The sequence below is a fragment of the Gigantopelta aegis genome, chromosome 8, assembly GCF_016097555.1.
Source record: "Gigantopelta aegis isolate Gae_Host chromosome 8, Gae_host_genome, whole genome shotgun sequence".
Lineage (NCBI taxonomy): Eukaryota > Metazoa > Mollusca > Gastropoda > Neomphalida > Peltospiridae > Gigantopelta > Gigantopelta aegis.
Genome location: NC_054706.1, coordinates 49150647 through 49164422, shown reverse-complemented (window position 1 = coordinate 49164422; position 13776 = coordinate 49150647). Strand labels below are relative to the sequence as shown.

General features: G+C 39.5%; 1 protein-coding gene across 1 annotated transcript; it reads left to right on the top strand.

Annotated features, from left to right (window-relative positions):
• Positions 1-999: 999 nt before the first annotated feature.
• Positions 1000-13345, top strand: LOC121379315 (acidic mammalian chitinase-like). Its single transcript, XM_041507879.1, has 8 exons — positions 1000-1326; positions 3399-3579; positions 4848-5100; positions 6204-6328; positions 9475-9583; positions 10872-11057; positions 11736-11855; positions 13155-13345. The coding sequence occupies exons 1-8, from the start codon at positions 1269-1271 to the stop codon at positions 13290-13292; spliced, it is 1170 nt and encodes a 389-aa protein (XP_041363813.1). The 5' UTR covers positions 1000-1268; the 3' UTR covers positions 13293-13345.
• Positions 13346-13776: the final 431 nt, after the last annotated feature.

The window sequence follows — 13776 nt, the reverse complement described above, 5'->3', positions numbered from 1 at the left end:
ACCAAGAATGCTAGTAATGCAACTTATGATCACAAAGCATGAATAGCTCGTGCAATTGACTGGGCACTGCTGGGATATGGAAGGAAGAGGTTACACGTTTATTTACTGAATGTTTTATGACTAGATTTCAAGTAAATTATACTCTATATGCATTTATTTGGTACACAGGAACTTTTTTCCGCGAGTATACATGAAAGAGAGACCCACGGTGAGGAACTCTATCGGGAGAACTGTGTCATTCACCCAAGAGCTGAGACCTATATTATCTGTATATCTATGTGAAAATACAACCTACAATCCAGCTTGTGACCTCTAACATTCATTTAAAGAACACAAGGAAAACCTACACAGTAAGCATCGTATAATAAACTGGTGAACGTGAGAAAGAACATGCTTTAAATATTGCGCAGCAATTCCTGACATAAATTACAAGAAAAAAGAAAGACATTTTTATTTAACGACACACTTAAAGGGACATTCCTGAGTTTACTGCATTGTAAGATGTTTCCGACTAATACAATAGTTCTACGATTAAACTTACATATTAAATATATTTTCTTGTTTAATATATTTATATTTATATATTTGATATGTACATGTAATTACAATCTTTAAAAAATCTCTGTTAATCGACAACATCTTAAAAATTGCACCAAACACAGGAATGTCCCTTTAAATATTGCGCAGCAATTCCTGACATAAATTACAATGCCACTATCAAACTACAATTTTCAATTTTTAAAACTTAACTAAACATTCACAAATGTCTCTATTGTTTTATAAAGACTGTCCTAGAAAATCTCAGTCTAAAGTTTCAGAAATATTCAATAAATATTCTACAAGGTTGACTTTAAAACATCCAGATTTAAACCAGAACTGTATTAGAAAACGTTTATTGAGAAAAACAAAATGGAACAAAATACAATGTGTTATCTAAATATCATACTATCAGCATTTATCTGTACTAATATAGTAATGCATACAACATGGTATTTACTTTCATGCTTGGCCAAACCTGTATACATGTGCTGACGAATGTTACAATGGAACAATACACTATGGGCGTATCCATTCCACATGTTTTCTTTTTCTCACGGTGATAGCGGTTTTTTCTTTAAAGAGTACAGTAAAAGATATAAATACTTGTCCCTGAACCGTTATTCTCAGTTTGTTAACGAACTCGCATGTGTATATATTATATCTTCTAGTATTGACTTATCTACTTTAAATTTTGTTTAATTTCAAGCTCTTGTCACACGGGCAGAAATATGCAGCTGTTGCTGTTTGTAGTCACTGCAGTTTTGTCGTTCAACGTACAGAATACAGGTACGGTATTCTTAGGTTAATTTCTAACATCTGATATTTCGTATAATATAGCATAGTCTGACATATCAGTAACACAAAGCTTACGACAAACAATGACATATTATCAATTATTTAGAATATATTACTTTTTAAGTCACCTTTGTATAATATATACTCTTAAAAAAAAAGAAACTTGACATTGATTTTCTAAGTTTAATAAATTTAAAAAAAAAAAAACCCTGGTAGACACGATACAAGCAACCAAAGATCAAGACGCCAAGGGAAGGGGATTACTCTGTACATGTCTGAAACAGTATATCTAAAAAATGTACAGAGGCATATGTGTGACACAGGGGTGGGCAAAATGTCAGTATCGGTTATGATCACCCTGATGACAGCTTGACAACGGTGACGCATGGAAGCAATCAAACGTTGCACAACACGTTGTGGAATATTCTGCTACTCATGCTGCAGTGCCATAAGAAGTTGCGGAAGTGTCAGGGGCGGTGAATTCCTCCGGCGCACACTTTGATCCAATGCATCCCATAGATGTTCTATTGGGTTTAAATCCGGCTAACGGGCAGGCCAAGATAGTGTCTGGACGTTGTGGCGCTGCAGAAACCTCTGACTAACACGTGCAACATGTGGTCTGCTAAGTGACGTGGGGTAAAAATGTTACGTCGCACTGGTCTTCTAGGAACAAATTCCTGCCTCCCTCAGCCGATTACGAACTGTCTGGTCAGAAATTCTGCGTAGTCCAGGGATTTGTGTCGCTGTCGCTGTGGTTGTTGCTGTTGTGGTTCGATTTCGAAGATGACACACCCGGATGTATCGATCTTGGGACGACCTGACCTTGGCCTGTCATCAACACTTTTAGTGCTGTTGTACCGTGCCCATAAAGCAGAGATGGTCTGTCTGGAGACGCCAAACTACCGTGCCACAGCTGGTTGAGTTGCCCCTGCTTGCAATCTCCCAATGGCATTATTTCGTTGATCTTAAGTCAATCTTGGCAGTATTGCGTTAACTACAGTGTCGTTCTGCGGTCTGTTTGAATCACTGCTGATGTGGCCTTTTATGCCCCACCAACGGAGGAGGTTTCGGCATGCAAGGTTACAGAACTTCATGATTCACGTGCTTCTCTGAGGATTGCGCTTTTGCGTTTCAGTACAAACGTTAACTGTGGCTACGTTTATGCGAATCGAACGTGTTTCATAGTGTTTTTGCATCACCATTCGTTCACTTACTTGATTGTCTTTACGATGTAAATATTTCGGTTTACACAGGCGAGCGGCAATTCCACGAACAGTTGATTATTTTAGGAGCTTAATAACACCGCTCTAATAATTCCTCGGTGTAATCCGAGTCCGTACGGTGAACGGAACCTGCATTTTCTGCCAGGTAATAATCCCTCGGGTGGCAGGACCGTTGTTAGCGGGCAAGCAAGGGGCCAGTTGCCCCCCCCCCCCTCCCCCCCCCCCCCCACACACACACCCCGCAAACATAATAATAATAAAAAAAGGGTAAAACTATTATTATTAAAATGGTTAATGATATTGTCGTTTTTAGTATATAACCTCCCTGAAATGGCTGAAAAATGTTTTTCAGAGCCTCTAGATTTCAAAATGTTCGTTCATTCCAAGAATTCATTTGCCACCTCACCCCCCCCCCCCCCCAAAAGAAAAAACCCAACTATATAAAATAAAATAAAACACACACACACACACACATAGACATATATATATATATATATATATATATATATATATATATATATATATATATATATATATATATCCTAGCTACGGCCCTGGGTGGGGTCGTACACCCAGGAGACACCCATGGCTGCAACTTGATTGTGTTATGTGCCCTTCTTCTCCCCACTGCCCTGCATTGGAACCGGTACTAGAACGAAAAATCATCCTATTGCCTTAAGCGGGACATGAATCAATTATATACCAGCCTTCGATCCGATAAGTTTACTAAGCAACTACATACGGTATTTTCAACCGTAAGACGAGAATTATAAGTTTTCTAACAATAGCCACAGTATATAACTTATTAATTATTAATGTAGGCCTATTACTTTGCTTTAGCTGCCAATTTTAAGCGTGTCTGCTACCTGTCAAGTTGGGCAAGATATCGCCCTCAACCGCATGCGTTCAACCCTGAAAACTATGGCGCCCATCTGTGTACACACCTTATATGGGCATTCGCTGACTTGGACGACTCAGCCACACACTTAGTAGCAGGTGACCCGGGGGATGATCCAAGCATGTGAGATATAAGCTATTAATAATGATTCACTGAAAAGATGCATATGAATGAATAAATGTAAGTACGTATGGAAAGATGCATGAGTTTATAGATGAATGAACGAATGGATGGATGGATAGATGGATGGAAGGATGAGTGAATGAATGGATGGATGGATGGATCGAAGAATGAATGAACGAATGAATGAATGAATGAATATTATTGAATATGAACGAATGAATTAATAAATATAGGTATGAATGAACGGATGCATTTATAGATTAATGAATGAACGGACGGATGGATAGATGGATGGATAAATGAATGAGCTTAACGACACCATTAGAGCACATTGATTTATTAATCATCGACTATTGGAAAGAAAGAAATGTTTTATTTAACGACGCACTCAACACATTTTATTTACGGTTATATGGCGTCAGACATATGATTAAGGACCACACAGATATTGAGAGAGCGCTGTCGACACTTCATGGGCTACTCTTTTCGATTAGCAGCAAGGGATCTTTTATTTGCTCAGACAGGATAGCACATATAACGGCCTTTGATATACCAGTGCACTGGCTGGGATGAGAAATAGCCCAATGGGCCCACCGACGGCGATCGATCCCACACCGACCGCGCATCGAGCGAGCGCTGTACCACTGGGCTACGTCTCGGCCCTCGACTATTGGATGTCAATCATTTGGTAATTTTTAGAGAGGAAACCCGCTACATTTTTCCATTAGTAGCAAGGGATCTTTTATATGCACCATCCCACAGACAGGATAGCACATACCACGGCCTTTGATATATCAGTCGTGGTGCACTGGCTGCAATGAAATATAGCCCAATGGGTCCACCGACGAGGATCGACCCCCAAACCGACCGCGCATCAAGCGAGCACTTTACCACTGGGCTACGTCTCGCCCCCATAGAGAGAGAGAGAGAGAGAGAGAGAGAGAGAGAGAGAGAGAGAGAGAGAGAGAGAGAGAGAGAGAGAGAGAGAGAGAGAGAGAGAGTGTGTGAGTGTGAGTGTGTGTGTGTGTGTGTGTGAGAGAGAGAGAGAGAGAGAGAGAGAGAGAGAGAGAGAGAGAGAGAGAGAGAGAGAGAGAGAGATAGTGTGTGTGTGTGTGTGTGAGAGAGAGAGAGAGAGAGAGAGAGAGAGAGAGAGAGAGAGAGAGAGAGAGAGAGAGAGAGAGAGAGAGAGAGGAAATTATACGATCGATGGCTTAAAACCACGACACTGAAGTATATGGTATGTTTTAATATTATTGTATTATTATTAGGTACCACCGTCTGCGCGCTCTGAAGGTAGACAACCCACACTTGAAAATCCTCTTGTCTCTCGGAGGATGGGATATGGGGACCAAGAAGTTCACCAAGCTCGTTTCGTCTGGGGACAAAATGAAAGCCTTTGCCACCAACGCGATTAAGTATCTCCATGACAACGGCTTCGACGGCCTTGACATTGACTGGGAGTATCCAGCTGGTAGAGGTAGTCCTGCTGGTGATAAGCAACGATTCACGGAATTGTTGCGTGTACGTATTCATACACTTTTAGGCGGTGGATTTTGTGATGGGGTGGGGGTGGGTTGGTAAGTTGGGGCAAACGTGAACAGAGGATGTGGAAAATGTCTTCATCAGAATAAATGGTAATATGTGGAAGAACAATGCTAATGGATTGAAGTTCGCCGTCAACTTGTGATGGAATGAGAGAGGTATTGGGTGGGTCCATTGTCTAAATCCTTTCCTGATTTTGGTTGAGGTTCAGAGTTACAGAGCTGGCCTGGTGCTTAAAAAACGTTTAGAGTCTGGACTCGAGACTCTAATAGAGTTTGAGACAGTAATGTCATGACAACGCCATACAAATTGTATGCGTGTTACGTCATTAGAGATTGACTCTGGACTCTTAAAAGTTTTATAAGCACGGGCCCTGGTTCCACTGAATGAACCGACCCATTATTGGTTCGAGTCTTAGCTACTAAGTTTCTTTCTTTGGTATATCAAAAAGAATGGTATGTACAGTTCCGGCTCTAATCTAGCCGGTGAAAGTCAAACAGTTTCTAATTCTGATACGTTGTCTTCAGATGAAACGCGCTACACAGTTCTTTAGCAGCAAGGGATATTTTATTTCTATTTCACACGACAGCACATGCCATGGTTTTTAATATACTGGTTTTCGAGCACTGGTTGAGACGGGAACAAATCTAAATAGAGAATGGGTCCACCGATACGGCTCGATCCTACGACCCAAGCACCACCGAATGGGGGCTAAAAAAAAAAAAAAAATGTATCACTACGTTCGTTCATGCATGCATTCATTCTTTCAGTCAGCATTCAGCCATTCGTCCATGCATTCATTCATGAACAGTGGCGTAGAGAGGTGCCAAAAGGTGTGTGTGCGTGTCGGGTGGGGGGGGGGGGGGGAAGGGGGGGACACATAAATATATATACAAACAATCACTGCTGCTACTGGATCACGAAAAGTGTGGGGGGGGGGGGGGAGGCACATGCCCTCTTTGCCCTCTCCCCTCCCTACCCCACTTCCTACTTTGAGTATTTTTACATGCCACTATACCGCTAAGGTTTCTGGCATCCGCTTCCTCCGCCAATGCATGAATGTGTTGTTGTTTTTCTTTAAGGTTGTGAAACACGCTTTCCACAACGACCACACTGTCCATGGAAGGAGACATCTAATGTTGACGGCTGCCGTGTCGGCAGACCCGGGCAGCATCGACACCTATTATGAACCGTCCAAAATTAGCCAGTGAGTAGGATATAGTCACAAGATCACACATCAGGTCTACGTTCAGTCAGCTGTTTGTCTCTAACGCTTGCTAGACTGGTGTTTACGTTAGGCCTACACATTAAACCAAATGGCCCAGATGTTAATGCAATTAAAATGATATTTGGTCTTACGCACCCGTGTGTTGAAGCCCAAAATGTCCCAAGATGTCCCAATTGGGATATCTTAGGCAGTGCTCGCACCAAGATGTCCTTGGGACATCTTGAGCCAAGAGATGCCATATACTTTGTTACATTTGTTTAAATCGTTCAAATTGTTTTTTGTTTAACGACACCTCTAGAGCACATGACTTAATTAATCATCGGCTATTGGATATCAAACAATTGGTTATTCTGACATGAAGTCTTGACAGAAAACCTGTCACATTTTTTTATCAGCAGCAAAGGGTCTTTTATGTGCACTTTCCCACAGAAATGACGGCACATACAAAATTCTTTAATATACCAGTCATGGGGCCCTCATAGATTTTTGGACATGATATGGCATTGTTTCATATCTGCATGTTCTAAGGTATCTTAGAAATTGTTATATCTAGGCACCAAAAGCTGGAGCTGCTGAAGGTAAATTCACAATTGGAAAGTTGAAGACGTCCTTTGTTTCATGCACTTTAGTTTGGAAACCTATGACTATTTGAATATTTATGAATAGATCGAGGTGTGAACTGATCTAATACCTTTAGATGTTTCTTTTATTTCAAACCCTCGTGAGTAAATCAATGGAAGGTAATCTGTAATTCTGCTATTATTGAGTGATATAAGATCGTCAATATAGCGAAGAGTAAAGTTACACGATATATGTCTGCCTGAGTATACTGTAGTCTGGATTCACTCTCGGTCTTTACGAATTGTCTAAATCTATGGAAGATTAGAATGGACATGTATCTGCGTTCACCGTTCTTTGTTACAAATGTTCCACTGATTAAGAAATGGAGTTTTTCCTTCAGTTGTTATGCGAGATTGTTGTGCATAATGTTCAAAATTCAAATAATTTAATATTAGTGAACTTGATCTGGATTGAGAGTGAATAATTTCAAGTAAATCTTTGGAACAACTCGCGAATTCACATATGATTAATAATATTTGTCTTGAAGACTTTTTGGCAGTACCTTGATAGTGGTCAAGGTATTGGTCAATCTTTGAGACAGGTATTTGGTGGTGTATTTGCTGGACACCGCGATGTATCTCTCCTTATATGAATTCTTATGACATATTGGAATCTAATATATAAGAGGAATGGACATGTCTTCGGATTTTAAGCTCAAGCCAAATGTACAAAGGACAAATTTGTGTGTTTAACATGTTTCTTCTTCAGACAACACAGTGGTCTTATCTGTAGCACTAGTCGAATTATCAACCCCAAGTTCGTTTAGGAGACATTTAATATAATAGTGCTTAAATAAGATGGTTTTCTCAGTGGGCCCTATCACAAACTGTTCATATAATATATCCAGAATGCCTATCACAGATGGCCATGACAAAAATGGCTTCCTGACATAATGTGTCTTCTTTTGCAGTTTGACTATTTCTAGTGATGTATTTTGTCACTGTTTCTAATGTCTGAAGTTAGTTTTGCAAAGAAAACAAATAAACTGAAAACCAGCGGATTACCATTTCAACCCTCCACTAATAAAACCAAAAAGAAAACCATAACCAATTTTTTAAAAAAGAACAAAAAATCGAAAAACCATCATGCGAATTTTGCTTTTGAAAGGAAATGGAATCAGACAAAACAAACTGCATTTACAATTTGTTTATAGTATGAACGCCCTCTAACTTCTGAATTCAGATTAACATATCCATTACACACGCACACGCACATACACACATCACGACTGGTATATCAAATGCCTTGGTATGTGCTATCCTGTCTGTGGGATGGTGAATATAAAAGATCCATTTCTGCTAATGTAAAAATTACCAAATGTTTGACATCCAGTAGCCAATGATTAATAAATCAATGTGCTCTAGCGGTGTCGTTAAACAAAACAAACTTCAACACACTAGTTAACAATTGAGACATTTTGGGCCGCTTTGTTACATAATTTTTAGAACTGAGTCATCTTGAGCCGGTGCTCGGCCCAAGATGTCCCTTTTTGGGACATCTTGGGCAGTTGGGACATTTTGGGCTTCAACACCCGTGTAAGAGATAAATATGGTCTCCAACATATTATATTTGATGTAATGTTTAAGACTTATGACTGGTTGCTCCATGGTAATGACTCATAGCCATGCGATTCAATGAAACAAAGACGTGTGAAATTGATTGCTCTGTGACATGAAACTGAAACCAATTACGGTGTGATGCGTTAGTTAACTGCCGCGCGAGTGTCGTAAATACGTTTCAGTTGGAGAATACTTTTAAATGTATGCTAAACCGAATACAACATTTTTGTCCGTTAGATAACATTTATCTTATAGCTACTTCTAAAAACCTATCGCTCGTTAAATACTTTTATCAAACAACTCGTAAGATAAATGGTATCCAACGGCCACGCATTCTCTATTAGCCACCTCGGATGTACTTTCTCTATCCCTCCTTATATAACGGAGTCTTATACTATATTTAGTAATATCCGCGTTTGTCTGTCTCTTTCTGTCGGTCTGCATGTAGTGTAGGAAGTATAGATATCTGGATGGATGAATAAACAGAATGATGGACGGACGGACGGAAATAAGGAAGGAAAGTTAAAGTTTGTTTTCTTTAACGATCCCACTAGATAGAGCAGATTGATTAATTCATCATAGGCTATTAGATGTTAAACATTTTGGTAAATTTCTCATAAAGTCAAACCTTATTCCATAAGCAGCAATGGATCTTTTAAATGCACTTTTCCCACAAACAGGACAGTACATACCACCACATTTGATATAGAAGTAATTGGGGCAAAGTTAATGGGTCATCTGAAGTGTTTCGATAATATGACAAAAGCAAGTCGTGAGGCGCTAGTTTGGACGAGAGAAAACACCCAATCAGAGAATGGGTCCACTGAGGCGGTTCGATCCTACGACGAAAGTACTACAGGCGAGCAGCGCTCTACCGACTGAGGTAGATCCCGAAGGCGCTATCTTGTTGTGTTTGTGGTTTCATTTTCAACTGATTCATTTCAGATACGTGGATTTCCTAAACGTGATGACGTACGACTTCCACGGCGAATGGGAACATAACACCGGCCACCACAGCGCCCTACAGGGGCCTGACAGTGACCAGTTAACCGTTGTAAGTGTCCCGCGCACCAGGGTCAGACGAGACATTCCGTGTACCAAGGGAACTTAAACATAGTAGACCATAATATGAGAAAAAGAGAAGTGTTTTACTTAACGACGCACGGACTCAACACATTTTAATAACGGTTATATGGGGTCGGAGATCTAGAGAATACTACATGGGTGGCCGTTAGATACCATTTATCTTACAACCAGTTGTTTTAAAACGTATCTAACGAGCGAAAGCGAGTTGAATACATTTTTAAACAACGAGGTGTATGATAAATAGTATCTAACGGGCACGAATGTGGTATTCTATTTCTTACATATCTTCAGAAAACAGTTTTAAAGTACATTTAAACGCCTTTTCCAACTAAAACCTATATACGGCCCTAGCGCTTATAGTTAACTTGTGCGTCACAGACATGTCATTTTCAGGTTAACTTGTACGTCACGGAGTGATCTATTCGACCGTGATTTTCTTTTCATTGGATGGTATGACATTGGTGACCTGGTCATCACCTAGGTGTGTTATAAAACAGTAAGGAATGATGTTCTCATTAACTGGTGTGTAAGAAATATTTAAGAACCATAGAGTTCCAACTTAATGTTACAGTGGGACTTAACGTTTTGATAGTCAAACAGACTGACAGACCGACAGATATTTTATTAAAGTCTCACCTTATGTACACAATAATAAAATACAATTTAAAGTACAGTGTATATAAATATAAATATAAAAATGAACGTGCATATATATATATATATATATATATATATATACACACACACAAACACACACAAACACACACACACACACACACACACACACACACACACACACATATATATATATATATATATATATATATATATATATATATATATACACACACAACACACACATAACACACACACATGTAAAATACATATACTTAAAAGTTTCAAACTATTATAATCACATTATAATCGTATTATAAATCATATTAATAAATTAAAAATAAAATTAAAGACATAACCACATGTATATCAAGAATATAAAGGTGTTCAGTGACGTGTTAACTTTAAAAATAGAGTTTTGGCAGTATAAAAAAAACTACGTTCTTACTAGACATTAAAAAATACAAGTTTTGAACGTTATCTAAGACCTCATATTCTTTGTTAAAAAAAACCCGTGCTAAACATTTACGTTTAAAACGTAAGTCCGTGTACAGATATGAACTAAGATATTTTTAACCATATGGATAATACTTGACTGTTACTTCATTCTTTCGTTTTTGTTTTGTTTGTGCTTCTTCTAGAAAAAGTCTGCAACAGCCTGGGCACATCATGGCGTACCTAAGTCAAAGATCATGATTGGTCTTCCCTTTTATGGAAAATCGTTTACTCTCAAAGACAGCAGCCACTCCGGTCTTGGGTCTGCTGTGACTGGTGCCGGAAAGGCTGGTCAGGTTACCAAAGAAGAAGGTACCCTGGCATATTTTGAGGTGATATTTTCTTTTATTTCATTATATATTTTATTCATTTATTGGTAAAACTGGAAACCATTAATTTTTTTTTTCTCTCCCTCCTCCCCCCCCCCCCCCCCAGCAACCAGTATCTAGTTGCAACTATTATCTAGTTCTTATGCAGACAATTGCTTCGTGGAACGGGGCCCTGGACAGAGAAGAGGTTTGGCGTTGCTGGGAGAGAAACCCGATCAGGGTCGGTAGGGGGCGAGGGTTGGTTTTGGTGCTATTGAATTTGCAAATGTCCCGTAGGATTAAAGCCAAATAGAAAATGTCCCGTAATTTCTTAAAGGTAATTTTGACTCATAATTTAGAATTGTTCATCAACATTGAAAATGGGGTTAATTGGTTGATTCGATTTCGTTGATCGAAATGTAGCTAGCTCCTTGCTGGAACCTTTGTCGGATTGGGTAGAGTGAGCCGGTATTATTTTGGCATTACACCTCCCCATTGAATCTTTAAATAAGTAAATTTAATGAATAAATAAATGGCCCTTTAAGAGTGGGAGATCCGCCGGTAAGTCTGATGGCTTAACCACAACACCACCAAGGCCAGATGCAAGATATGACAATTAGATCACACTACTAGAGGCGGATCTAACGGGTGGACCAGGGGACCCAGCCCTCCACTAAGATAGAATTGACATTTATTTTGTAGGTGTGCAAACTGCTACAACAAGGCGCGGTGGGACACAGGCTAGTTGACCAGCACGTGCCATACCTCGTTGACGGCGACCGCTGGGTGGGGTACGATGACGAGAAAAGTATTGAAGAGAAGGTAGGGACGCTTACCTGTTCAGTAGAGTAAAGTTTGTTTTATTTAACGACGCCACTAGAGCACATTGATTTTTTTTATCTTATCATCGGCTATTGGACGTCAAACATATGGTCATTCTGACACTGCTTATTAGAGGAAACCCGCTGTCGCCACATACGCTACTTTTTTACGACAGGCAGCAAGGGATCTTTTATTTGCGCTTCCCATAGGCAGGATAGCACAAACCATGACCTTTGTTGAATCAGTTATGGATCACTGGTCGGTGCAAGTGGTTTACACGTACCCATTGAGCCTTGCGGAGCACTCACTCAGGGTTTGGAGTCGGTATCTGGATTAAAAAACCCATGCCTCGACTTTGATCCGAACCCAGTACCTACCAGCGTGTAGACCGATGGCCTAACCACGACGCCATCGAGGCCGGTAAACATGCCTTAGATACATTATCTAACAAAATGCCTCAGTACAGTATCGTTAGCAGGTATTATTATTTATTGTAATAGACACAATTCCTGCAGCTTTTTAAAAATGAATGAACAGATCTTTAAATGAACAGAAATAAACGTTACTGCAAATAGTGTGTTGTATGATTTTGACAAATCATGGAACATAAAAACATTTTAAGAGGAGAACATTAGAAATAGCTTGAGAAACTGAAATGAAAATTATTTGTCTCGGGACATACTATTTATAATAACTGGCAACTTGTTTATTATCTCAGACTTCAATATAAAAAATAATTTGATTTAAAGAATATAAGACTATATGTCAGAATTACCAAATGTTTGACATCCAATAGCCGATGATTACTAAATCAATGTGCTCTAGTGGTGTCGTTAAAACAAAACAAACTTTAACTTTCAAGCTATAACAGTGATAATAACTTAAACTTGTTTATTATTCTCAATTTACAGCATTGCTTATTTTAACCATATCAATAATAACTTGAATAATAGCACTGCAGGGAATTTTTTTCCTTCAAAATCTTGATTCGCGATATTTTTAGTAATTTGTAGATTGATTAGCAACTACTATTTAATGTTTTAAAATTGTGTAGCGATCTCTGAAACTTGCGTAATGAATCGCGTTGCGATACTGAACAAAATGTTCTCCGAACAGGTAACCCGCCTCGGTGGCGTCGTAGTTAGGCCATCTGTCTACAGGCTGGTACGTACTGGGTTCGGATCCTCCTGATCATGCCTTGGTTTTCTTTCTTTTTTTAAGGTGGGGGTGGGTTGTCGTTTTATTTTTTATTTTATGTTTTTAATTATTATTTTTTATGTTTTTTTTTTTTTTTTTCAGGTCCAGTATGTGGTAAACGAAGGTTACGGAGGGATTTTCGTCTGGGCCTTAGATCTTGACGACTTCTCTGGTGTTTGTGGAAAACGGTTTCCACTGATGAATAAAATTAAGGATACATTTGCTCACTTGATCGGATAATGCGCCTTTAGTGTGCCGCATGTCTTGTAATGGAATAAAATAATACTAAAGAATTCTTTGTGTGTGCATTCTATTTACCTGGGTCCCGTTCCACAAAGCGATCTTAGCCCTAAGATCACCGTAACTGTACAGCTAATATATGCACTTAGCGCTAAGATCGCTTTGTGGAACGGTGGAACCTATCGGTTAAAGCGCTCTTCTGAACGTCTTGGTTTGTAGGTGATGTACTAATGAAGCCATCTGACTTTAGGGTGGTAGATACTGAGTTCGTGTCCCACGTGAAGCAGTGGAGGATTTTTCCAACCCAGAGTCAGTGCACCGGTGGGCTAAAATGGGTAGGTTGATGGACACACACACACAACCAAGTTTCGCCCACTTCACGGGCGCAGTTGTGGGTGTGTCTCTCGAGTGTATGATCTCATTGGGGATGATTACCTGGCAGGCACTAGCTAAATAGCTGAAGGGTGGAGCACGACCCTGTTAA